This window comes from Centrocercus urophasianus, unplaced genomic scaffold (assembly GCF_019232065.1).
Source record: "Centrocercus urophasianus isolate 14NV4802_14NV808 unplaced genomic scaffold, USGS_Curo_1.0 seq_9, whole genome shotgun sequence".
Classification (NCBI taxonomy): domain Eukaryota; kingdom Metazoa; phylum Chordata; class Aves; order Galliformes; family Phasianidae; genus Centrocercus; species Centrocercus urophasianus.
In genome coordinates this window covers 29,172,854-29,200,286 of record NW_024885532.1, presented here as the reverse complement: position 1 = coordinate 29,200,286, position 27,433 = coordinate 29,172,854, and the positions used below count along the sequence as shown (strand labels likewise).

General features: G+C 39.0%; 1 protein-coding gene across 1 annotated transcript in view; it reads left to right on the top strand.

Annotated features, from left to right (window-relative positions):
- The window catches only part of FRY (FRY microtubule binding protein), a 160,017-nt gene that overhangs the window by 15,536 nt on the left and 117,048 nt on the right, over positions 1-27,433 (top strand). Inside the window, exon 2 of the mRNA XM_042839018.1 lies at positions 14,595-14,794. Coding sequence (XP_042694952.1) covers positions 14,595-14,794 — 200 coding nt within the window. The remainder of the gene's footprint in view (positions 1-14,594; positions 14,795-27,433) is intronic.

The window sequence follows — 27,433 nt, the reverse complement described above, 5'->3', positions numbered from 1 at the left end:
AGGCATTTGCAGGTGATCTGACCCAGGCATCATAGACAAAGATGTGATTCTAGCCTCTTCCAGATTCTGAGGACAGTACATCTCGAGTGTATGTGGACATGCTGTCAGTAATGGCATTTCAGCCATGATTCCTCTGTGTTCCTCAGGCATCCACACAGACAGTGGAATATGATGGAGCTCATCACAGGGCTTCAGAGAGCTTCGCTTCTCATTATAAGCAATTTCTTATGGCAAACTTATAGTTATAAGGGATATTTTAAAGTTATTCTGGCAATATACCTTCTCATTTGACTTTTTCTTTTTAAAATATTCCCTGAGAATTGAATCATCCAGAAGGTTGCCTCCATTTTAGTGTTCTCTTGAGGTCTAGTCTACAAAATAACCCTGAAATCAAAATAACCTCTCCAAAGTGTATTTGGCATGTTTGCATGGTTGGAAATTATTGGACTTACTGTGATCAGATTTTCTGATCACAGAAGTTACATCTGTACTGGTAGGTACAAAGAAAAATCAAGTACTGATGGGCATTCAGTCTTCTGTTTTGTGATAGTTTGTGGATTGGAGATAGAGGAATCCTTCTTAGAACATCTGTATCATCCTTTTACCAATGAAAGATTGTTCTCAGTGATATGTTTTCTACTAATGTATTCAACGAGTCATAAATTATACAACCAGAAAAACCATTGTGTCATCCAGTCTGTTCTCCCCATAGAGCAGGCTTTATGGCTTCTCTGAATTAATTTCTGTTTGAGCTAAAGCACATTTTCAAAGAAAAAAAAATCTTAAATTTCCACTGACGGAGGAATCAGCACCACCCTTAATGGCATTTCTGTAGTTAATTTCCTTTCTTTTCTGTTTAACTTCTTTAATGCATTTGTCTAGTTCAAAATTCCAGCCATTGGATGTTAATGAATGAAGAGCTGTCTATCAGCAAATTTCTGTTACTTTTCTGTGTTTAGCGGGCATGGAAATCTTCTTGTATAATCTTTAAGCATCCTTAGGGTTCGTGTGGCACCTGACACACTCAAATGAAGCTTTTCTGATAGCAGCAGACAGGGTGCAGTTCAGATGAGCTGTTTAGACGTTTTTATTAGAACGTGATGAATTATGCCTGATTGCTTGAATTGTCTAGAAAGGCATTTTGGGTTGAGTGGCTCAGTGTGTCTGCAAATAGGTGACTCCTGGCATTAGACAAGTTGATTAAATGACCCAATAACTTTCTCATGGTCAGGCTAATCTAACCTTTAAAACAAGTTTTCCGGTAATTAATTACAGTTGCTTTTCCTGAATGTCCTCTAGTTCATCAGCATCTTTCTCAAGTTACAGGCACCAGAATGGGACTGAGCATCCAGCTGCTGTTGCAAAGCCTCTGGCAGTGCAGCAGTAGAGGTTTCCTGTTTTTGCTTTTGTTTATCCTGCTTGAAAAGGCTCTCCATAGCTCTTCAGGTCACAAGAATAGCAGCCTGTTTTCAACACATTAGTCATACTGGTCTCAGGCCTTTTTTGTAATCAGTGCTTCCCAGGAATAGAAAGACTTATTCCGTCCTTGTGGCATGCATTCTTTCTTTCTGGATATGCAATTCTGTATATGTTAGAATTAATATCTCTTGTATACTTGCATATAGTTTTCCTAATGCTATTCAAACTAGAATGACTACTTTGCTGTGATTTTCTGGCAACCACTGTTAATCTGTTTTCCTGTGAACTCCATAGAAATGTGTTGTTTCTTTTTTTTCTTTTAGGTCAGGAATGGAAGGGGTAAGATCACTGAGAAGTGATCTTTGTAACTCCACTAGAAGCATTAGGGTATGATTCCCTCTTAAGCAAAGTGAGAAGTATCTGTTATCTAGCTTTTAACTTGTTCTTGTTGTAATACATTGATTTCGTGGTTCTAATTTTGCAATTTGGTAAGGTACCGATCCGATTATCGAATAGAAATACAAGACTCCTTCTTTTAACTTTGTTAACCAAGTTTATAAGCTTATAAAAAGATTCCATTAGTTTAATAAAATCTACTTTCCACAAACCTATACTTATGGCATTATTAAGTTAGAATACTTTAGTTCTTTATGAATCAAAGCATCTGTTCCTGAGGATATGTCAGGCTCCCTGTGTTACAGTTGCCTGGATTGTCCTCGTGGACACTTTAAAAAGATTATTACAATGTAAGTTTAGTCCCACCCCTCTGTAATATTGAATATAACTTTTAATATCCCATAAAAATAATTGTTTATGATTCTCAGAATTTATTAAGCTCTTAGGTTTTTCTGAGAAATTATTCTCTTTTCTCAGGGTTGAAGGTGTTTGAGTATTAGGAAAATCGGATAATCAGCCCAGGAACCTTTCTTCATTCTCATAACTAGCTGCTGCAGGCTTCATCTCTGCAAGTGTCTTTTCCTTGCCTTTGACGACAGGAAAGCATAAATGTGTGGTTCAGACTTACATGTGATGCTGCTGGATTTCTAAGTGAGGGCAGGAAATCCCATCCCCAGTCTTCTGGCATCACAGGGTCACCAGAACTGTGCAGGAACAGAACTGAGAGATAAAATGTTTGCTCTGGTTTGTCTCAATTGAAGCCTTCTCTCATCAATTCCTATTTCATTTTGTGTTATCTATAGGAGCAGGTGAGACACTAAACAACAGTTCAGTAATGTATTTCTGGCAGTAACTTTCAGTGATATTCAGACATTTCAATATATGGAAGGAGCTTTCTGTAATGGCTTCCTGACCAGCAGGAGAGCTGTGTGGGGTTTTTGCAGCTGACCAGTATGTATGCACATCCCAGCTAAAGCCCATATGCTTCACTGATCTGCTCAAGTAAAAGTCTTTCACTTAGCGGATGTAGGTGAGCTAGACAACCAAAAAGCTTCACTAAGCTAATGTGGATGGTAAAATCGTTCTTGTCTTGCTCTTTATGTATTTTGAAATATAAGGAGAAATACTTACATCCTGGGGTCTGAGTCTAGTAAAGCAGCGAATGTTTGCCTTAATAGCTAAGAAACCAGGGAGTTCACCTTTTAAAGGAAAAGCTATTACCATGTTGTTAATAAGAGTTACTAGACATTACAGCATTGTAATAGTGTATGGCTAACAAGAGATGATACATTGATGGTTTTATGTTTGGTTTCCTATAAGCAGAGGCCAAATAGTATTTAATTCAGTATAGAAGCCAGACAGTGCTGTGAGTGTGCTGCTGCAGTAGTAATAACAATAATGATTCAATCAAAAGAAAGAGTAGAGGATTGATCATAGTTATTAATCCTGATTTTGGCTGCAAAACTTTTGCTCTCGTTTTTCTTTGTATAAATGTTACTTTGTTTGCTGCATTGCAGGGGATAATATGAATGGATTAGTCTGACTTATTTTCATGCTAGTGTTGATTCACAAAAGTCTCACTGTGCTTTCATTACAGAAAGCTTCATAACATTTTGTAAAAGTTTTCTTGTCCTGCAGAGGTTTAGTTTGCCAGCTCACAGTGCCAGCTCGCAGCTTGGTGTACTCCTGGTATTGTGCCATTTTCCACCCACACAATCAATGATAATGAAGCCTCACCAGCAGCAGCTGAAATGCAGCGTGATGCAGTTGGTTTGTACAAGGTACTCTTGAAGAGTTTAGGGACTTGAGAATGACAATCATCTCTTAACAGCCTTGGATGCCTATCTTTGTTGTCAGTTCTTCCTCAGCAATCACTAGAACTGGATTCATTCTGTCTTAAGCTAAGACTGTAAGAAAGATTTCATGAATCACCTCAAAGCGTGAGTCTCTCTTCACTTACTTTACCTGGAGCCCTGATGGCAAGGTTAAGCTCAACATTTAGCTTCTAAGTGGCTAAATTTGAGCCTTTCCCTAAAAAGCAGCAATTAGGTGCATCAGGAGATGTGGTTAAGGAAGTGAGTGCAGTTTTAAAGATTTTTCTTCAGTGTAGTACTAGGTTGTGAAACACAATAGTTTAAAAATGACTTCATGTTTTTTACAGTGTGAAATCAGCAAAAACCAATAAGAAGTCAGCTCTTAGCCATAAGCAGACTATTGACTGTTCAGACCGTGCACTTGCAGGAGGAAATGAGCCATAGCCTGCTTCTTTTTGTGCAGTAAAAAATGTGTTTGGTTACGGGTTTTCATACACTGTGAAGAAGCAACATCATCCCTGACCAAAAGGCTGTTTCCATTCCAGTAAAACACATGATTATCATGATTATCAGCACAAACCAACATTTGTCTGTAGTTGGGAAAAGGAATTGTGGACTGATAGACAAAACAAATTCATGCAAGGTTCTGGTTCTACCATCGGAGATAGGTATTTAAACCAAAACAGGACTAGAGTGCAAGCATGTAATATCTTTTCAATATTCTGTCTTGCCCATGCTCTCACAGTTTTATTGTAGAACATTTAGGAAGAGAAAGAAAGGTCTCCTCTCTCCAAGAGAAAATGTATAGGGATGGGAGATGCAGGTCACATCCTCCCTGTTTGCTCATCCTTCTTTTGGAAGTAACCATTTTGTTTCTTTTGGATCCTTGTAGTCTTGTGCTTCCTCGGCGCTTTTCCAAGTTTCCTAAAAATAATTCTTCTGCTAACACCCATCAGCCACAAAACGACGGGAATATCTTCGTCTCCATGTCTCTAAAAGGAAAGCAAACCCAACAAAACATCCATTTGAAAAACTTACAGGAAGCTATTTTCTCATTCACTGAAACCAAAGGAAAGGTTTTTAACTTTGCATATAAAAAAGTATAAAAGAATGTGACATCCTTATTTAAAATTAAAAGCTCTTCTATCACAACTTGGAGCCCAAAGAAAATCTGTCAGAGTTTCAGAAATGCAATACTTTTTGTTTTAATTGTTTTAAAGTCTGTTGATCTACTCATCTGAACATGATGATCTGATTAGATCTTCCCACCCTTATTTTAAAGCCATTTTTAATTTTGGAATAACAGGTAAAGATAACAAAGCATTTGAAGTCATATAGGAAAGGCTCCCATATAGTTATTATCAAGCCAGCCTTCAAAGAGGCAGCTTTTCCTTACAGTATAAAGCACAGAAACTGAAAATGATTTATGTTTGAATTGGAGCCATCAGAGGCAATAAACGTATTTCCTTTACTGAGAAGTCATCCCCAGATGGAACGCTCAAATGGTAATTGAAAATCTCTTTGGGATTCTCCCATGTCATTTAGCTTTTTTATTCTTTAATCATAAAACCAACTAAGAAAATTCTAAAATAAATCCAGCTAAAAATGTTTCTCTGTGTTATATGCCTAGATTCTCATATATCTTCAGCTCATACGCTACAGTTTATGCAAATAAGAAAGCAAAAATCTGGGAGAGAAGGAGCAGAAAAAGAACTGGTGAGCAAAGAGAATGGGCTGGGAGGTATGGATTGCTTTCCTGCATCACTCAGATGTCTTGCAGGGATCTGAGATAAGAACGCTGGGAGCACTGTTAAGCAGCACAAACTCTGACCAGTGACTCAGGAAAGGGAGAGAGGGAAAGTGTACATCTTACATCTTAGTTACTAGGAGTTTTGCCAAGTCAGTGAAAAGGGCTGTAGAAAGGGGATGAACGTAGTCAACAGGATTTCCTGTACGTTTGTTTGTTTTGGCTGCTGCCTTTCTTGAGTCCCCTGTGTACAGAGACATGCTCTGTTGCAAGAGAACAAAATGTGTGCCACCCACCACTTTGTTCTGAGGGGTCTTATCTCAGTTGCCTCTCTCCTGCACAGAGTTGCAGTGCCCATATGCGAATTACAAAGTTTTACACCAATCTGCTGGCAGCTGGAATGTGACCAGAAGGCCAATAAAACAGAGCAGACAGTTCCAGCCTTTCTGAGGTGCCAGGCTGAGCTCCATCACTCAAAGCTGATCGGAGCTTTACCACGCTCAACCAGACAGAGCATGTCAGTGTGTGCCTGGACTGTTCTGTCTCCCTGAGATTGGACAGAGGTATCCACGTTAACTGGTTCTATATTAATGGTGTTCATCTCAAAAGATGGCTACTTGATCTCCTAGTGGAGCATTCAAGCAATTTGCACAAATTTGCACAAAGCACCCACAGAGGAAAGCACGCTTCACAAGCCTTCTTTTTCTAACTGGGTTGGTCAGTGCTTATTACGCTTCACCAGCAACTCAGCCCGTGTAGTGGCTGCATTAATTAGTCTCCTGCTTTCTGGCTTTGCAGTTCCTTGTGTTCACAAAGAATTTACAATCTCTTATCATAATAGGAAAAGAAAGTTTGGAGTAAGATTGCCCAGCCAAGTCTGCACGAGGTTGGAGCTGTGTCCTGTAGTTCAACAAGTATTCTGAATGAATATATCTAAATGTAACGAGCATTTCTTCACAAAGCCTTCAGACAGAAATAATTTAGAATGTTGCTCTTATCTCAGTTGCATCTGAGCTCCAGAGCACCAAGCTCTGGAATGCCTTTATCACTGAAAATATCTCCTCCTATCTCTTCCCTGATGCCATTTTACACCAGTATCTTTCCCAAAGTACATCTTAGCACATTTAAAGAAACAGAGGAATCTGAAATTTATGAATTATCATTTTCTCCCTTACAATGTAAGCATAATCAAGTATGTTGAGAATTTCAATTCAGAAGGGCTCAGGTCATCTCTCACAACCTTTTCTATTTTGTCTTCTGTACTGAATAATAACTCCTCTGCCATGGTGACTCATATGCTGTGCCCAGATTTTCATTTTGCAAGGAATTGTTGCATAGCAGACCATCTCTCTGGATGCTCAACCAAAGTGACTCTTCCTGAAGAATCCGTATGTGATTTGGGATAGTATTATGTATGTATGCACCATTTTCTTGCATCAGGACAGCAGCATTAGAATGACATAGTGTCTTCTCCCAGAAATTACTTGATTGGTTTGAGAAAGAGTCATCACATCCTAGCGTTATAAAATGCAAGTTCACTGAGATTTGTCTTAATTACAGTTTTGGAGACAGCTTTGTCCTACTGAGAGAGAAAACAAGTTTGAGCTTTTTGCTACAGAAACTGTACATTGTATGTACGTTGTGTCTGTAACTGCAGTGTTTGTGTATATATTGCTATCAGTGAGTGAATTTTGCTCTGCAGAGCAAACCTTTCACTTGCAAATGAAGTAAGCCATCCCTGTTTATCCCTTGACTAGACACTGTAATCTTTAATAATTAAAGCACAAAGTTGAAATGAAAATCAGATCAAAGATGGACAATAGAAGAATACCAAATAAGGATTCTCAAAATGAAAGCTGCAGGTCCATAACATTTCCTGAAGCAGGAAGACAGGATCAAAAGACAGATTATTATTATTATTTTATTTTTTTTAGTTTATAAGGAAAGAATGGTAACTGAATAGAAATGAATTCCTAGGGAAGAATGTTAGTTGCTATTTTGCAAGTACAGAAAGCAAAGAATTAAAAAGGAGTATGTCTGTGGGACCTGGGAATCCCCTCTGTTCTGCCCTTTGTTCCTGTTCCCTGTGGTGTGTCAGATAAAGACAATTAAAAGGGATTGGATTTTTCACTGGGTCTTTAACTTGGGATGCGATTTGAACTCAGATTTCAAAAAGATGTTAAATCAGTCTGGGTTCAAAATAAGGGCTGGAATACAAAAGAAGAGCAGTATATGTGAAAACTGGAGTGATTCTTCTTGCTAATCCAGAAGTGATTCTGCAATAAACCCCATTTAGCACAGTCAGAAAATGGTTGTCCTCAAGCAAGGCTTTGGGTAGCTGAGAAATTGGTAAACCAGGGAGTAAATACACCCTTTCTCTGTCACCCCTCCCCTCTTCCTTACTGCATACTTACAAAATATAATTTAAGCTAATTATGAAAAACATTAAAGTAGCTGTTTGCATGCTTTCTAACAGCTTCTAAGGTCCATATAGAAGATGTTGTATGAATCTGCCTTAAGTAATGACTCTGTAGACATAGCTTTCCTTCTCTAGTGCTGGAAATCATTTGTAATTCCAGATCGTGGGCTAGCTTGCATTCTCCTAGGGATGAAGAGATCTGCAATTACTTTTTGAATGTGCATGTCCTGTATGGAGAATGTTAGCTGCAAATGCTACATTTGACTGAATCTATTGCTGCAAAACTTGCTTTAATATAAAAAAAATAATAAATAAGGTGTAAGCAAAGTATGTAAACAAACTATGTATTGCATAAAGCTGATTTTCTTTTAGAAAGGAAGACCAGCACCTGTACCACTGTAACTTTCATCTTCACTTTCCAAATAGTCTCGATGTGAGACTCAAATAGGCACTGAATCCTATCTGGTGATAGGATCGATATCAATATTATCAATAAATGATAATCCTATGATAATCCTATCATTTACTGAGTGTAAATCCTCCTGAGCAAGATTCAGAAACACTGAAACATTAGATATTAGTAGTATCTGTTGCTCATTGTGAAGCTCTGTATTTATTTAAAGGAATTAATTCCTAACGTATGTATGGCAAGTCATTCACACTGTGCCTATTAAGTTTATTTTTGTTAAAATATGCAAAGGAATTGTGAAAATAATACTTCCATTGAAGTATTACTTCCTCCACATTACCCATGGGAATCTTACTATTTCTGGACTATGACTAGGACAGAATCTTCTAGACCTTTAGCTGGCTCTTCTTCATCAAATTTCCCTTGAATTCTGGTCTCTTTACACAGAATCACAGAATTACAGAATGGCCTGTATTAGAAGGGACCTCAAGGATCATGAATCTCCACTCCTCCCGCCACATGCAGGGCCACCAACCTCCCCATTTAATACCAGACCAGGCTGCCCAGGGCCCCATCCAATCTGGCCTTGAGCACCTCCAGGGACGGAGCTTCCCAGCCTCTCTGGCAGCCTGTTCAGCACCTCACCACTCTCATAGTAAAGAACTTCCCCTTGACATCCAACCTAAATCTTCCCTCCCTCAACTTCAAACCATTTCCCCTCACCCTGCTGTTATCAACCCTTTCAAAGAGTTGATTCCCCCCCTGTTTGTAGGCTCCCTTTAGGTACTGAAAGGCTGCAGTGAGGTCACCTCGCTTTACCTGTCAGACTCACAGTGATCTGGGAATGTTCTGTAAAGGGCACACCAGGCACCTTTTGCTAACCTTGGCACAGCGTACTGTGTCCTTGCAAATTAAATTCCTAACAGTTTGGTTAATAATGTGTTTTTATTATTACAACAACAGTTTTAAAACAAAGCGCGTTTTCTTCAAGAGTCATTTCAACAGATGCATAATTCAGATGTATAATTATTCTTAAGGATATGTGGTTTGTCACTGACTCTTGGCATGGGAAAAAGACAGATACTGTGTTGGTTTTATCTCAAGGAATTTAGACTGTGTACTGTCAGCCAAAAGGCCTTAGTTACAAAACAAAACGCATCCTGCCTTGTCTCTGTGCTTTGCTTTTCTATACTAATTGCTTTCAGCTTGAATTGTATGATCACGCGTGTATTTGATATGCTTGTTTTGTTTATGTGGAACTCCATTATCCTGTCTCATGTTCTTGGAGTGCCTGAAAGTAGTTTCACTAATCTGTCAGCATAGTATGTACTTGTGGATAAATATAGACGTGCAGCCTCTCTGTGAGTGGTCATCATCATATGCTGAAGCTAAAAATTACCCCTCTGGTTATGGAAAGGCTGATCTGATCCGGAGGCCTGCGCTAGCTCACACTTTGTAGGTCTTCAGCACTTGTCTGTTTGAAAAACAAAAGCCAAAACCTGAACTAAAACTAAAAGCAATATGGACCAGAATGATGGAAAATTTGTAGTGAAGTGTGATACGGGATTATGAAGCAAGTAACTTCCTTTTAATTTCAGTTAGAAAAGGATTCCAACTTTTCTAACTTGAGCGGAGCATTTCAGGTATTCGCAGGCTCATGGATATTACAGTAGCATGTTGGAGAAAGTCCAGTGTGATCAGCTTTATAAAGGGGCTCGGTAGGTACAAAAATATTGAGAATACGTGTTGTGGTTTGTGGTATTAGTCTGTTTGTGGTTTGCTTTAGTGCAAGTTTGATACAGTTAACTAGAAGAATGCCATCTCTGTTTCTTGTGGTTAAAGATACTGAAAATTCAGTAGCTGTTTGGCGGTCGTGGTATCCAGTGTAGTGTACTCTTAGGTTGTCTTCGTCTTTCTGTTGTTTTGCTTTATCTTAGAGCTTTATGAAAAATACCTGGCATGTAAATCATAGCAGAGACTCTGGCATGGTAGCTGAATTTTGTACTCGTTCCCATTATCACCTTACTGACTGTGTGGTCAAACTGCTGTACTTTTTCGCATCTATAACTACACTCAGAGAAAATATTATACATGGAAAAAAATAGCAATGATTTTATTTCAGTAATTCATTCTATGGCAATAGTATGTGAATGTGGTGGTAAGGGTTTCTGATATTTCATTGCTTGTCCCATATTTCTAACTTGTTTTTAAATGCTTTCAAATGCATAATAGTGAGGAAATGTTATGGTTATAACCTGAGCTAAATGAAAATAATAGGAAAAGCAAAGAGTACTCTTTGAATACTTTAAGGGACAGCTTATTGCAGATAGACTAGGAAATAAGGAATGTATCCTGTTAACAACAAAATTGCTTGAGAGAAGTAGCCTTCTGACAGAATTGCACTCCAAAATGGTGCAGCCATCTTACACCAGATAAGGCATAGTTCATTTTTTTCACAGATTTTTGTGGGATAGGTGATGTAGACATGTATAGAGCTTCCCAGCATTGACTTGCAGATTCCTTGCTTTGGTAGGGCCCTTGGGCATCTGCACTGCCATGGGCTCCTGTTCTCTGCATGGGAATCACCATTTGTGTTCCTTGGGAAAGAATTATGTTTCTCTAATTGAAATGTTTATTTTAACTCAGTATTTGTATGCAGACCAGCACTGTACTGTATGTTAGTAGTTCAGACTAAAGGTTTCAGTGGCCCATTCTGGTAATTCTCCATGTAGGAGAACAGTATTATTTTGAAATTACGTAGTGAAAACTTTATTTGTCAATGAAAACAGCATTTTGAATTGAATATAATTCCTCTGTTAACATCCCACCTCTGCCCTTCTAGAAAACCCACACTGACTTCATATGGTGTTTTTGCACATAAAAATTGTGCCTTTTATTTAATAGGAAAGTGTTTCTCTTGCAGAGATGGCAAAAATTTATGTGCTGAGGGCTGCATCTTGAACTTTTTCTCTGATGGGGAATTCACACTGCCACTCCATGGCTTGCCATTTTTATTCCAGTTCATATTGGTGACGTGATGTTTTGTCACCAGTAATGGTGCAATCCATCCCCATATTGGTTCAGTAGGTCCTGACGAACCTTCATACGGTGTTCTTTCTGTTCCTGTGAAAGCATTCTTGGGATCCACCTGGTGCAAACTTTGTGATATTCCAAAATTTTCCAGTGCATTGAGGCTGTTACTCAACTCCACACACAGTTTCCTGGTCATAGTCTTCCAATTTGTGTGGATCAGATGATCGAGCCGCTCTATCTCACTGTATTACTTTTCTGCATGACCATCTGGAATATGGCTTGTCTTTCGTGTCGCTGTCACTACTACTGAAACACACCACCCCCCACCTCACTTTTTGGTCTCCATAAAAGTTCCTCAAGGGTTGATGAATGTCAGGGGGTGCAGTTTTTTCTGCATGAAGGGATTTGATGACACAGTTTTGCTTTAGTTGCACTTCCATGCCAGATGCCATTCTATCAGAGTGCCCCTCTGCTGCCATCTGTCACGCAGTAACAAATTATAACAGCATAGGAGTAGAAGGTTCAACCTCTACTGCCATACCACCAACATCCACCTCTGACAGTGTGGGCCAACATTATAAAATAGGAGGCATTACTTTCAGAGCAGCCTTCATAATAACATTTCTCTACTGCAGGCTGCAGTTAACAAATGAATCATAGAATCAGTCATAGAGTTGCTTAAGTTGGAAAGGACCTTGAGGATAACCTAGTACCAACCCTCTGCCATGGACTGGGTTGCCACCCATTGGATCCGGCTGTCCAGCGCCCCAGCCTGAGTAGAAGGGGATAAACACCTCCTTCTCCCCGCTGGCCACCCCTCTGTTGATGCAACCCAGGATATAGCTGGCCTTCTGTGCTGCAGGAGCACACTGCTGGTTCACGTCCAGCTTTTGTCCTTCAGGACTGCCAGGTCCTTCTGCGCAGAGTTGCTCTCTATGAGTCTCCCAGCCTGTACTCCTATGTGGGATTGCCTCGACCCAAGTGCAAAACCTTCGCTTGGCCTTGTTAAACTTCATTAGATTTTCATGTGCCTACTTTTCACAAATAATTGCAAATAATTGATTTCTCAGTTAGATATCTAGAAGAAAATAGATTAAGATCAGTCTGTGTCATAAACCCAATATCACAGTTCTTAATAGGCTTCTTATAAAGAACTAAATCCCGATGCCTCCGAAATTCTGACAGAGTACCCTAATGATTGATGGCGAGGATTGCAGCTCTAAGGGAGTGTAATTAGGATTTCTTAGACTTCCTTTCATTAGAATGTCAGGCATAAATGACCATACACACCCTTCTTCCTTCCTTCCATCCCTCTTTTGACTCCCATCTTTTGAACTTAGTAGCTGATTTAAGCTGAACCTGTCTGAGGGACAGATGTGAAGTTTGCATTTGCTAGGGTTCCTACAGACCCTTTTGAGAGGCAGCCTCGGGTAGCAGAAGGCAGGTGTGTGGCCTTGAGGAGCTTAGATGGGAGGCCTGATGGTGCAGAGCTGAGGGCAGCCTGCAGGAATAGGAGGTGATGGGCTGTGGGAGGACAGGGCTTCTGCTGCACACAGGGCCCTAATGCAGGAAAAGGGTGGTTTCACTGCTCACAGCAAAGCCTTCTTCCTAAGTGAGGAGTCAAACCATGTGAGTGGATGGCTGTGAGCTGATCCAAATGATGTGTTTGATTCGTACGACATAATTGGTGATCAAATAAAACAGATTTGATAGTCCATATAAATTTACATCTGATCCTTTGCATCCGACTGTTCTTATATCTCAACTTCAGGAGAGCCTAGGTGATGACAGTGTGTACTCTTTTTTACAGAGGCCCTTTTTGTTTCATTAGTTTGAAGTAAATGATTGTGTATATTAGAAATAGTTTTGTATCATCTGAATGTACAGCCATTCTATATGGTTTCGTTTATGCAGAGTCAGCACTAGCAAATTTCAGTTGATTATGGTTTTGCCCTCAGAAATCAAGTAAAACATTGCAGGTAACAAAACCAGCTGAATGGAAGAATTGATGCTGCTGTGCTAGAGAGTGGTGGTATACCTTATCCATTAGGAGAGTCATTTTCAAAGTACAGTACATATGTTATGCTTGGAGAACAGTAACTAGGTGAACAAAAGCATCTTTGTCTTGCATTACAGTTATATCATAGACTTCTAAACTGATTTTCTAAGGGAAAATATCTTCTCTTTTACTTAATGGATCTATTTTTTCAGTTCGTTAATTTAGGGTCTGATTCTACCACATCTTGAATACTATTAAATGATAATTTAATCATTGGGATTTTTTTTTTTTTGCTTTTTTTTTTTTTTTTCCCTTGCAATTAAGTGTTAAAAGTATTAAGGAAAGATCTAAAACCTCATTTATTCTTAAAGTAATGTCATTTAGTTAATAGGTTACAGTTTTAGCAGTGGTTGCAGTTTCATTCCTCAGAAGGAAATGCTGAAGGCATTAGATGTGCAGCAACCATTCTTGTAGTTCATTCTTCTTTCTTTGTAACTTGGACACAACTTGCCATGTAACACTCTGTAATGCAGTGCTATTTGTAAATATTATGTTTACCTAGAGCAACAAGTATTCATAATATTTGTTTGCGTTGCATTAAAGTACCTCTGTCTCAACCACCTGCAGTTACAACATCTGTACAGATACACATGGAGCATAATACCGTGATACTGATAATGGGGAATTCACCAATGTGCAGCACCATTTAGATTGGAAGAGATCTCTGGAAGTTGTGTAGTCCAACCCCTGCTCAATAACTGCAGAATATTTCTCGGGCCAGACAAGTTTTGAGTATCTTCAAGACTGGAGTTTCCACAATATCTCTTTACAACACTCTATGAGTGTCTGACTACTCTCACAGTAGACTTCTTCCATATATCTAATTGGAATTTCCCATATTCCAGCATGTGTCTATTGCCTGCAAAAGTAAGATAAAAATCAGGCCCTTTATAACTTAACCAACAGATCATACTCCTGGCATATGTAAGGATAGCTCTGTTTGAATAGCATTAAAGAACAAGTTTGTTATTTGACACTTGAGTTATAGACCTGGCCTGACTCCTAAAAGGTAGGAAATGTGGATGTTGTTCAAAGAATGAACAAAGTGTCAACAAGTATGAATAAAAAGAGGATTGAGTGTGTACTGCATTGTATTCGATACTACTTTGTCTTTTATTTATTCTAGATTATGTAAGTTTTGCCTGTAACTTTAAGATGGAAATTTTATTTATATATTGCATATTTATTTTACTATCAACTAGCCTGCAGGTGTGCTTTGATGGTTTGTGGGCCATTGGGATGCTTTGGAAAAGTGAAGGTGTTTACACAAAAGTAAATGCATGTCTTTTATCTTTCAGCTTCTCCAGTTGGCAACGGATATATCAAGCCTCCTGTCCCACCTGTTTCTGGTACGCAGAGAGAAAAAGGACCTCCAGCCATGTTGCCTATTAATGTTGACCCAGACAGTAAGCCAGGCGAATATGTTCTGAAGAGCTTGTTTGTTAACTTTACTACTCAGGCTGAACGCAAGATTCGTATCATCATGGCAGAACCTCTTGTAAGTAAAAGGAAATTCTAAGTGTATATGTATTTTGATTTGAATTGAGAGCATTTCCCAAATGGTAAAATACACCACTACTGTGGTGACCAGAAAAACAGAGGTGTGCAAGGTACACCAAAGTGGTGATGTGAATTAGAAGAATATTTTTGTTTGCTGAATGGCAGTGTGTTGGTGACATTGAGAAGTGGAAGAGTCACTTCAGGCAGCGTAAGTTTCACAGCTGGGAAAGAGGTCATTTGAGTCAAAATAGGTTAGAAAGTACTGAAATACAATTAAAAATATGCATAAGAACATTACTGGTTTTCAGCTAAGACACAGAAATGAATAGCACTGCTGGTTCCCCTTTTACTACTGACAGTAGCAGTTTTCATAATCGTACAATGTAGTACAGCACCAATTTTACATATACTAAAGCATTTCTATACATACATACATACACAGCATTTGAAAAAGGAGCTACATTACAGTGTTTTACACAGTGAGAGAGCTGCCAATATTTGTATTTTAGACAAATTTAAAATATAAACACCTTTGTTGCATACTGTTTTGTACTACTGAATGTTGCTGTTTTAACTTGAGACTACACTTCATATACTTTCCTGTTACTTTGAATATGACATATAATATTTTTATTACAAAAAACAGCACAGAATAGATAAATACCCTGTTTTCATCTCTGGGTACTCTGAATTGTGAAATTCAGATTGTCTTAATTCTGTTAACATCTCTTTAGCGTTACGTTTTTATATAGATCCAGAAGCACTTGGTACTTTTTAAGGCTTTCCAGACTTTCCTGTGAAATATTAGGTAGGTGCAAGATGAAGGAAATATGTAATTTGGAAATCACAGAAATCCAAACAGAAGTTTTGACAGAGGTCCAGTTTTTTGCCTTCCGTGAGTTCCTTCCAAATATAAAAACTGGAATAAAGAAACAGATATGGTCCAGGCCCTTCAGGGGATATAGTGCAAGCATTTATTTAATACCATCCACTCTTCTTGTGACATACCATGAACAAAATTAAAATTTTAAGACAGAATGAATTGTAAAAGAACTTGACAAAACCTGGGAAACAACAAGACTGTGACTGAGAACATTGTTTCCTTGGGGCACCTCTGTTCCTCATAAACGCTTGCCTCTGCATTATGCATGTAATATTTCAGATACAAATAGGATCCAGTCACCCTGAATTATTCCCATTTCACACTGTGTTAAGATTACTTAGACTTGCTGTGTGTTGATACATTATTTTTGCATCTTTCTGAAACTATGAAAATCTGAATATCAGTCTTACTCCAGAGACTGCTCAGTGAAATTTTATCTGGCAAATTCAACACAGACTGACTGTAAAAATATAAAAGGGGAGTAAAATTTCACCTTCTTATCAACAGTTTTAGTACAGATTTCTTAGAGAGGTCTGGCTGTGAGACATTAAAAATATTCAGTGACATATTCACGTCTAATTAATAAGACTTATAAGCCGTGACATGCTGCTCTTTGAGGGTGGCTGGGACAAATGTGCAAGCATGTTTTTGTTAGATATTCTGTCAGAATGTAATCAAGGAAGTGGCAGGGAAAATGTAAACAATTATTCTGGAGCAGTGGCTAAGATGTTAAGTCCACCCTTTTTGTAGGGCAACTTGGATGTCTTGCTTTGTTTCTGCATTTTTACTCCACTGGCTAAATTGTGACCAGGAATTTCCAGGGATCTGCAAGACCACAATTATAAATTGGTGATGTAGAACCACCTTTAGCCTTTTTCATAATAGGTAGTCAAATGGTGAACTCTTTGAAGATTCTGTTCTAATTAAACTCCAGTGTACTTCAAAGAAAATCAAACTTGCAAAGTACTCCAGCACTGAGATATTTTCAGCCTGAATTCTCTAAGCCATTACAAGATATGACAGGTTAATTTTATAATGAGCGATGAATACTTGAGATATCTTTTAGAGAAGTTAGAATGATCAGTATATGATCACTTTTTCGTCCCTTTTATCATGAAGTCTTATCTCAAATTCAAGCTCAGAAATTACCATAGGATTAAATTAAAAACTCACTGATACATTTTTTGCATAAATATTTATTTCCATATGCAGGTTTTGCCTTATTATCTATTCTGATGACCCTTATTATGTTTTTCTGGATTTTTCTCTCAGTTTCTTTGGCCCAGTTGATATTTTCATTTCTCCTTTCTGTGAGATACACAGAGCCCTGCTGTAAATTACAGTGTTCTGACAGCTCTGGTGGAAAATCAGATTTGTTGCTGCCACGAGTAGCGGATGCTTGCAAGGCACAAAACGTGTTTGCTATTTTCTAGGGCAGCAGTGAAGGGCACTTCACCCAGTCCTTTCTGCAGCCCATGAAATCTCATCCGGGATGGCAAGATTCCACCAGCAAGGAAGAGGAGCACAGAGCAATGCCACCCACCCCTCCTGCTACCTTGCTGTTGAGAAAACTTGATTTGACATTTTGGTTACTGGACTTGGCAGTGATCATCATAAAAAATGCACCCCCAGGCTGATATGTTTGGAAGGCATGAGTCAAATGCTGGCTCCCCACTGTTAAGACTTTAGCAAGTTACAATGGAAACCTTTTGTTATCAGATGTGATTCTTTTTTTCTTTGTTGGGAGTATATTTTATTTGAAATTTCAGGTCCAACTTTTCTCCTTTTTAGGGTCCCTGAAGTAAAAGAAAAGTGTGGTGATAACATTAAGTTCACTATCGTGTTGCTCACTTTTAATGATGAAACTACTGTATCCAGGTTGTCACATAGCATTACTCCAAGCTGAAGGCATTTGACAGCAGAATGAATTTAAAGGGATTTTCTGGTTTAAAAAACAAAATTCAGAGAAATGAAACGTAAATCATTTTTTCTTGATAACCTTTAATATTTCCTTGATACTTTGCTGTAAATAATTATTCTCCTTTATAATGAATGCTAAGTATTTTTCCTATAGATCACTTTTCAAAGCTGATTGTAGTCACGTATACATTTTTATCAGTTTAAATTTTAAATCTTCTTTACATTGCTTCACTTATAAACACAAGTTGGTCTTTTATTAGCATTGGCCTTTTTTCAAGCAGTGGTGACCTTATAATGAAATGAGGCAGAGGAAGCCAAGGAAATATTTTTGCCAGTTCAAATGATAGAATGTGTTTACAGATAATGATGCTGTAAGGAGGAAAAAAAAAAGTCAACAGAGAAAATGGTTTCCTTTTTAGGAGTGTTGATTATCACTTAGAGTAATAATTCATCCTGTGCATACTGATCAGGCTAATCTTTAAATGTGGCTTTCAGCAGTACTTACACACAGCTGCAGGCATTGATAAAACATAGCGAGCTACAGGCGGTGACAGTGGTTAATGGTTAATTTAGCTGTTGGTAAACTTTCATTATGCTTCTCTCCTGCAAGCATCTTCTTTCACTGAGCCTGCCTAAATTCAGAAACTCATTGCCTTACTACTGAACTCAGCAACGGATTTACTAATTACAGGATCAAGGCTATCAGCATATCCCTGTATTCTGCCAGTAACTTTCTCCTTTCATTAGGAAGGCTTATCTGGCCTCTGGAAATCCACTGAAAGCAGGCATGTCTTTAATACGACTGTATTTATTACTTCCATTTCAGTAGGAGCTCAAAGACATTAAAATACAGATCTGTTTCACAGTGGAGCTTCTGATATCAGCTGAGGAAGTGGTTAAGAAGCCTATGGAAGAGTAAGAATACTGCAGATTATTTTGCAAAGCTATAAAAAGTTGGCCAGCTTTTGGCAGAGATCAACCAGCATGTATAGTGTCATGGCTCTCTGATTAGCTCTATTCTAGGCTTAACTTTTTCTTGGCATTGAAGAAGAAATATACTAAGAACAGACATAAATAAAATAAACCTAGTTGTTAAGGTTTTTGAGGATTAGCCTGTGATAACTGGTAAGATTGATGTAGATAATTGCTTGATAATAATATCAAGAATTTTATCATACAGCTGAATTTTCACTTTTACATGGACTAAGTTCCACCTGTATCACATGAGGAGTGACTCATTTATATGACTCATCTATAATGAGACAAATGAGCATCACACATTTGTTTACATTTGAAGTCCTCTTGTATAGTTTGACAAATGTACAAGGTTGGGATCCTATTTGTTCAGAGTGCACAAATGGGAGTTACTGTCTGGAACAAGCCATTTTGTTCAGAAGAGGCGATGCAAATTGTCTCTGCCTATTCACTCTATATGCGTGTGCCCAGAAAAACTGAAAAGAAGGCAACTTTATTTGAACAACCATATGCAGGTACATATTGAAAATGCTGTTCTTTTTGCACGTGCATCCTCAGAACCTTCTATAAATGCTCCATACGTGCCTGATTCCCACAGTCATCAGTTTCTATCTGCTCTGTGTCACTCAAGGATTCTGTCACTCATAACCAGTAAAAGTATTTTATTCCACTGGAGGTTGTGATAGCCAGGATTCTTTAAAATAACATGAGCAGTCCCTCATTAACCCTAACAAATTCATGGTATCATAATTCTGGATCTAAAATATAATATCTCTGTATTTCTGCTGCATTCCATATTTAGAATGTAAATTGTATTAATAAATACAGATAGATTAGTTCTTTTAGATCTAAGTTGTGACAAATAATGCATTAAAAATAGTACATTGAATATAATTGCCAGTCTTTGGATAACTGTCTTTGAAGTACTTGAGGTGCTTCTTTAGAGACTTTGCCTTATGTTATTGTGATGTGCTGTCTTCTCTCCTGTTCATCATAAAGTCAAAGCATCTTACTTTAACAACTCAGCATGTGACCTGTACCTAATATCCGTTTTTTATGTGGAACCTTACAGATCTCTTACAGTGGATCCATCAAGTGACTTGTTGAATGGGGCAGATCTGTCTGTCAGCCTCCATCCTCAGGAGGATACCCCATCTTCCATCGTTTCCAGCAAGTCTGAGCTCAGCAGGGTTCCTTTGATCATTGGCAGTATCACAGGTCAATTTCTTAGACCATCAATTAGTTCATCCCAGTATTTTATTCAATTCCCAGCCAAATCTGTGGATTAAGTGTGATTTCTTTGTGGATGTTTCCACCAGTTCTGTTTCTCTTTAGTCAGACTTTCCAATAACTTCTCTGGTTCAGCAAAATTATGGGCTGATCATCCTCTTCTTCACTGATCACCTTTTCTTGCATCTTCATTGGCTTTCCAGGTACTTTAACAGTAGTCCTCCAGAACTCTCCTTTATGCTCCCAAACTCTGCCAGTGCTAATGAAGTGCACTGAACCAGGTCAGCTTTCCTTCAAAGGAGAGGCATCTAAGCCTGGGAGATACTGTCCATGAAATTTTTTATCCAGAAGATGTAAAGGCAGAAAAGTACAGAAGAATCAAGCTTTTATACTGAAGATGGAGAACACCCATGGAAAAGACAACTCCAGTACTACAGAGAGCCTTCTCTTAGCCTTCCACTCATCTCTTCAGGAAAAGTATGCCCCTGCAGTTATCTTGATAAGTATCTCCAGCTGAGACCTGTAGCAGATGCCAGGCAGTGTCAACAGGAGCATTCTCAGTGATCTCAGAGTTTCCACAGCTGGGCACACAAGCAGTATAATGTTAGAGGCCTCTGATCTCATTCTAACGGCAGAACTTCACTGTGCTTGAGCCTCACTTGCACATGGATAAAGTCAGAGGATAGTCAGTGGTGCATGTGATAGTTCAGATCACTGAGAGGATTGAATGTCAAAAGACAGAGATTGAATCCAAGGTCACTGAAGCTGTCACGCTGTATCACATGTTGGCTGATGCTCTCAGATGTGGCAGAGAACCTGCCACATGCCACACACTAATCACATTTTTATATCATTTAAGGATATTGGTTATTACCAGTAACCAGAAAGAGAAAGTTGTATTAGGGTCATCTAAGGCCATCCTTATGTCTGGCCGGTTGTTCCTTGTCATGTCACTGAAGACCTTGGTAAAGAGTCTTATAAGCCTGAATGTGAGGTCAGCATGTTCATAATAACTTGGATTCTGCAATGAATTCAACAGGGAAGATGCACATTCTGTGCAGATAAAAAAGCTTCCTGTATTTGTCTACAGTGTCCTTCTGCACAACAGAAATAACTTTGCTCATCATCAATCAGTTTGCGTAAAACTATTTGCATACAGGATCAAAGCATCACTTAACTTCTCTGTTTAGGGAACAAAGATGTACAAATGACCAGGCACAAGATCAGGGAAGGGCATGCTCACCTCTTTACTGGCTCTCAGAAGTAAAGTCAAAGATAGAAAGCAGGGAACCGTAGTGCTCGAGTTACGCACTTTTGATCACAATGACTTTATGTCCCAGATCCATTTAATTTACCTCTGGATCTTTCAGAGCTTCTATTTGATGGATGTCTGCTGACCCCAAACCAACCTTGGCTTCATAGAAGTGATTATTATATGCACTCTACTGATTTATTTATTTTTTCAAATGCATGTATTGGCTGATGACACCTGCCCAGCCGTATTGAAACAACTGAAACAGGAATCTGAATAGCAATTTCCTGCAAAAGTCTTGGATCTAGAACTCCAGATCTCTGAAGTATATTGTTCTTAGTAAGCTAAAAATAAGTTATAAATTCCTGTATCAAGTGTTATTTTCAGAACATCATGTTTATTCCAGTCCCACAGACTTAGAGGCAAAAGATCTCAGGCTCTCATACAGCATCTCATGACACCATTCTTGACTGACGTCTTATAAAGTATCACATTATTTATTAGTGTATGACTCCAAAACGCCTTCTTCGTGGCTTCATGTAGAGGACAAAGTCAGGATGGATGGGGCCCAGAGCACTCTAATCTACTGTTTGATTTGGTGGGTGTGGAACTACACGATCTTTGAGGTCCCTTCCAACTCAAGCCGTTCTATTAAACAGCAAGGACTAATTTAAAAATGTTTAGAGTCTTATGCAAATTGAAATTTACAAACATCAATAAAGCTGATAACTGTTTTAGGAGTGTAAGTCACTGTGGTAGCTGGAGTAGCTAAAATCAGGGTAAAACAAAAGAAAGTGTTATGGTGTTAACCCAGACTTTACAACTTGAATGTATTCAGAGAGATTTGAACCTGGTCTGGAGTTCACTCATTTACAAAGTATTCCTTTTAGCACAAAACTCTGAAAATAAACAGACAAGAAAACTTCCTTTCGTGGTTGTGCTGCAGCTTAGCACAAATTTCAGTAAAATCATCCTTTGTGCTCTTCAAAATTTTCCAAATTAAAAAAAAAAGTATGTGTTAAAAATATTTCTTTCAGAATTGGCCAGAGGTAGACATCAGCCATCAGCTCTTTTCAGCTCAAGACACCTTTGTAAAAGGATGTTTTTCTTTTTTACCTACAAGAAAGCACCTTATTTAGCAACAGAAAAATAATACAAAATACACAAATGCTGGCAGCAGTAGGTTATTTTGGATTTGTATTTTTTTTTGCAGTTAACCATATATCTTTAACTGCACTTAAGTAAGAATGTCAGAGCTTGAGTTGTTTGCACAAGAAAATTCATATTTGATTTTTGTGTTTTTTTCTTTCTTGTTGCATGTTTTGTTGAGAAAGTTGTATTGCTAGTTTCTTCACTGCACATCTAATAGCTTGGAAAAAAAAATCAGTGAGTTTGCTTCTTTTTTCAGTTTGCTTGGAATTTACTGGTAGTAACAGCAGAAGTATTACTCTTGAAATGAGATACTTCTTTGGCTTGTTTTGCCATTTTTTTTCTGAAATACCACTTATAACCAAAATTTTTGAGAGTCCTTATTTTAATGTTGTAGAGGGTGGTCAGGCACTGGAATGGCTGCCCAGGGAGGTGGTGGAGTCGCCGTCCCTGGCAGTGTTGAAGAGGCGTCTGGATGAGGAGCTACGAGAGATGGTTTAGTGCTTGTGGTACTGATAGGAATGGGAGGGTGGTTGGACTGGATGATCTTGCAGGTCGTTTCCAACCTTGTGTGATTCTGATTCTGTGGTAGACAGCCTGCGTTAAAGATGTCCATTGTGGGAAGTGGGATCAACAGGCAAAAATGAGCCGGTAGTACCTGATGCGATGACAGAAGCCATCGCCGAGTCACAGCAGTAGCGGATGAAGTGGATGTCAAAGAGGCGAGATTCAGTGCCAACGAGTGAAAGCCTGTGCTTGAAACAAAACTGAAATTTTCTTACACAGTTTTGTCTTCAGCAGTGCAGCATTACTGTGCACAGTCTTTTCCACGAAAATGGAACAGAAGAGCTGTTAAAAAGAAAAGAGAAATTGAGAAAGAATAGTGTGGTTTCCTGACCACTACTGAGTCTGTCTTCTGAACATGCACCTTTCATCATTTTTGTGCAATATCAGTAATTAATGTTTTTGACCTGACTTTGCTAAAACAAAACCTTCGGGGAGATACAGAATTTTTCTTTATATATTTAATAGCCACTTGAAATAAGCTGATTTTCCCCATCTGAAATACCAAGTATGCTTACTGTTGGTTTTGTACTTAATTTTCAAAAGCTACATGATGTTTAGCCGTGTTTTCTTTAACATTTTCGGTGTCTATAACATTGTTTCATGCAGAGGTGTGATGTTTTTTTGAAGAAACCAGGGGGATTATGTATTTGATTATGTGTTTAGGGTCTCCTTTTGATTAATTTCAAGACTTAATAAAGGAAGTACCCTATAATGTTTGTTTTACTATCTCTGTACCTGACACAGCATCTTATGTAGGTATCTGATGGCTAATTGATGCTGAGCGGAGCAACAATGTAAATTAAAGATTGGCAAGTTGTATTTTTATGCATGAGGACCTTCTGGCATGCAAAGAACTGTTGTGAAAACGTGGGATGCTAATTGCCTGTTTGGTAAAAGCTCCAGGTGGGCAACATCTGTGAGACGATCAGAGTAAACAGATTTTAAGTCAAAAAGCTTGACTCTCTTAATTACTTTGATATAAACTAACTAAGCTTCTAGGGGTGGAGGGATTTCTAAATAGTAAAAAGGTAAATTAGAGATGAAGATTAGTTCAAATAAAGTTTAGAATCATTTTCAGTACAATAACTTATCTTATGGGACTGTGGATGAATTTTTGAGAAAGTAAAACAGAGATAAATACCACATGAGCTTACTCAGTGGAGGATGAGCAGGGAGCACAGTGAGTGACGGGCACCCAGCCATGTGGAATCAGGGACCAGGCAGACAGAGCTCCCTTTAGGGGCAGCTGGCTGGTAGGCCGGCTCTCAGCTCAGCCCTGTGCTAAAGCAATGCCTGAAGGGTAGGTAGGTGCTTCTACATAGAGTAATGGTTCACGTGCCCAGGCTGCAGAAACAAATTGACTTTGTGGCATTTCCTCCTAGATGATAAAGAGAATAGTTCACTCACCATGTGAGCGCAGGATTGGCAGTAATACATTTTCTTATGTTTGTATGTACAAACAACCAGTGGCAAAACGATAAATGCAGTGTGTTTGATCCAGCTCTGCTAGGAGCACAGCTTTTTCTATGAGACACCAACCACCCTTCTTTCCTACTCTAAGGAATACAGGACAAGGACATGCAGTTTCTGTCAGAGTTTATGTGGGCATTCATAGGCAGAAAAGAATTATGCTTGGGGTTTTTTGGTGAAAAAAAAAACCTTAAGATTGCATTTATGTGTATTTTATGTATCTGTTTTAGCTATAGCAGTTGGATGTGGTCTGCGTTTTACAAGAGCTCCATTCTTCTGCTGTTGTCTTTTGCTAACTGTTCTATCCAATCAAACTACACAGTTGAGTGTGTACAGCTGCATTTAGCATGTGCTGTAGTTATATCAGAATAGTCTTGCATTCCCCATGCTCTTAATAAAAAAATGGGTTTTTATCACAGCGAGTAATACAGTAACTGTTACAGTTTAGTAGGAATAATGTGCCTAATGGTGAGGTTAGAAGTAACTTCAAGTGACGTTGTCTGTCACAATAACACAGTGATATAGTAAAGCTTAATAGGCAGTACAACATCATTTTGTTTTCCTCTTTCCCTGAACATTCAGTTCTGTGACAGGTGGTTTAGAAAAGCTCTTCCTGTGTAAATTTACCCAATTACATTTGTGTAGCAACCCAAAAAAGCATTAATATATTAACTGTTGAAAGTAGCTGACTTGTGCAGAAATTTTTCACACTGACTGTGTTAATTGAGGTGTTGAGTGATACCTTACTTTTCAGATAAATAAAAAATATTTTATTTAGTTCCTATGTCCAAATGGGATAAAATATACATTTGCTGTTGCATATTCAACATACTCTGTTTTGTTAGATTCTATTAATGTTCTAGCAGAGTAACTGTGGAAGGGAAGTAATTTTTAGGTGAGCATTTTGTTTTGTAAGCATCGCTGATAAAAAAGTTTAGATTTCATTTATAGAAAAGTATTTTTTTCAAATATTAAATGAAAAATTGTCTTTCCTGATCTTTCCCACTTATTTCTGATATGTATCCATATCATGGAAGTTTACAGTTCTGAAAAAAATAGTGTACAATTGAAGGCAGCACATCAAACAAGAAATTATGATGTTCAATTTAGTGATTGAAAGTGGAAAAGTTGTTATTGAGATTCCATTATTTTGTAATTTTTCAGATGTGTTTTATAGCCCAGAAAGCTCTACGCTTTTCACCTTAATCAAACCTTATTCATATTTTGTGGTTGTAGGCTTTGGCTCCTAATTCAGGATACTTATTCATCTCAAATTTGGAAGACCTTTCTGTAGGATGTATTATAGCTACAGAGACTCAGAGTCAGCTCATCATATAAAAGGGCCTCTTAGCGATTTCTGAGTTACATGGGCAATAAAATCAATAAATAAAATGGTGCCTCAAGTCAGGAAAACATTTTTAAAATTTTTAAGAAACTTTTCAATGAGTGTATCTCCAGGATAAATAGAATGCTATGGAAGCTTTTACTAACAGGCAATTTCACTTTATTAGGCTTCTTAACCATGTATTTGCTTGTCCTGAAGCTGTGGGATGTAATGAAAATGTCTGTGATGAGTAGAAAAATACTTTGCATAGTAGCTGCTGTAGCAGTAATGTCAAAAACATTGCATGACATGAAGTGGTAGGATTTGTAAGAGTATTTCAGCTAAGTGGTGTAGAACTGTCAAGTAGTTTACAGTAGACAAGAATGCCAACTGCATAAAGAAAAAATACCGTTCTTAAAGGACTCTCAGAATACCTGCATGTATTTAAGGTAAGGCAGAACATGAAGTCTTTTACAGGTAGCAAGAAGCACACTTCCTGTCTTCTAATTTTCTGTGCTGAAACGTTGCTGGATAACTGGAAGAATCAGAAATGGGGAAAAACTGGTTGATAGGAGAAATGCAGTGTTGCTGGTTGTCGCCATTCCTTCAAGGGTGCGGTGAGCTGATCTGTTGTGGCACCCTGCTCCCAGGATGGGGTTGCACTACAGACATGGCTCCATGCAGTCAGCACGGGGGTATCCAGGACCCCCAGGCAGAGCTGAGGAAGAGGCAAGAGAGGGTGCAGCAGAAGCTGTCTGCCAAGGGAACCAAGAGAGGGGAAGAGGCAAGAAGGTACAGGAGGGGATGAAGGGAAGAAAAAGCCTTAAAATGGGGATGTTGGGAACTTAGAACAGCAGAACCATTCCTGGCTTTGGTACATGCCCCTGGCTCATCTCCATCCCTGGGATGCCTTCTGCTTCTGCCAAGCCTGTTGCATAGCCTGTGAAGGTGAGTCACGGAATCAGAAAATCCTGAGTTGGAAGGGACCCACAAGGATCACCAAGTCCAACTCTCAGCTTCACTCAGGACTACCCAAAATTCAAACCATATTTCTGAGCATTTTCCAAGTGCTCCCTGAGCTCCAGCACTGGGGCCGTGCCCACAGCCCTGGGCAGCTGTTCCATGCCCACCGCTCTCTGGCGCAGCCCCTTTCCCTCACCCCCAGCCGCCCTCCCCTGACGCAGCTCCATGCCGTTCCCTCAGGCCCTGTCGCTGTCACACACAGCAGAGCTCAGCGCTGCCTCAGCCTTCTCTGCTCTGGGCTGAGCACACCAGGGGCCTCAGCCACTCCTCACACACCTTAGCCTGCAGACCATTACCCATTTTTGCAGCCCTCCATTGGACACTCTCTAATAGCTTTGTGTCCATTTTGTACCGTGGCACCCAAACTGCACCCAGTGCTACAGGTGAGGCTGCACAGTGCAGAGCAGAGGGGACGATCCCTTCCCTCAGCTGGCTAACAGTGCTGGGCCTGGGGCACCATGCAGTGTGTCTGACGCTTTCCAGTGAACGTGCCACAACGTGGGAATGCCTGATCTAGTGACCTGTAAGAAGGCAAGAGTTACATTGCCTTTTCTGAAAGGAGGGATCTTCACAGACTCAAAAGCACAGCCCCTGAGGAGTGTTGTCATCAGCTACTGAAGTATTTGTGAGGTGTGCCTGCATCCACAGGCAGGGTGCGGGTAACCAGGGCATTTTCAGGGTTGTAGTGGCAGACCTAGGTTCGCAGGGCTCGTTTCTTTTGTTTTAAGCATGGTCTTCTTACAGATAAGCATGTAATGAAAAATTCACATTTCTGCCTGGAACACTGAACACGTTTTTGCACAATTTTATAAAATGCTTTGCAAGCCAGTGTTGCAGCATCAAG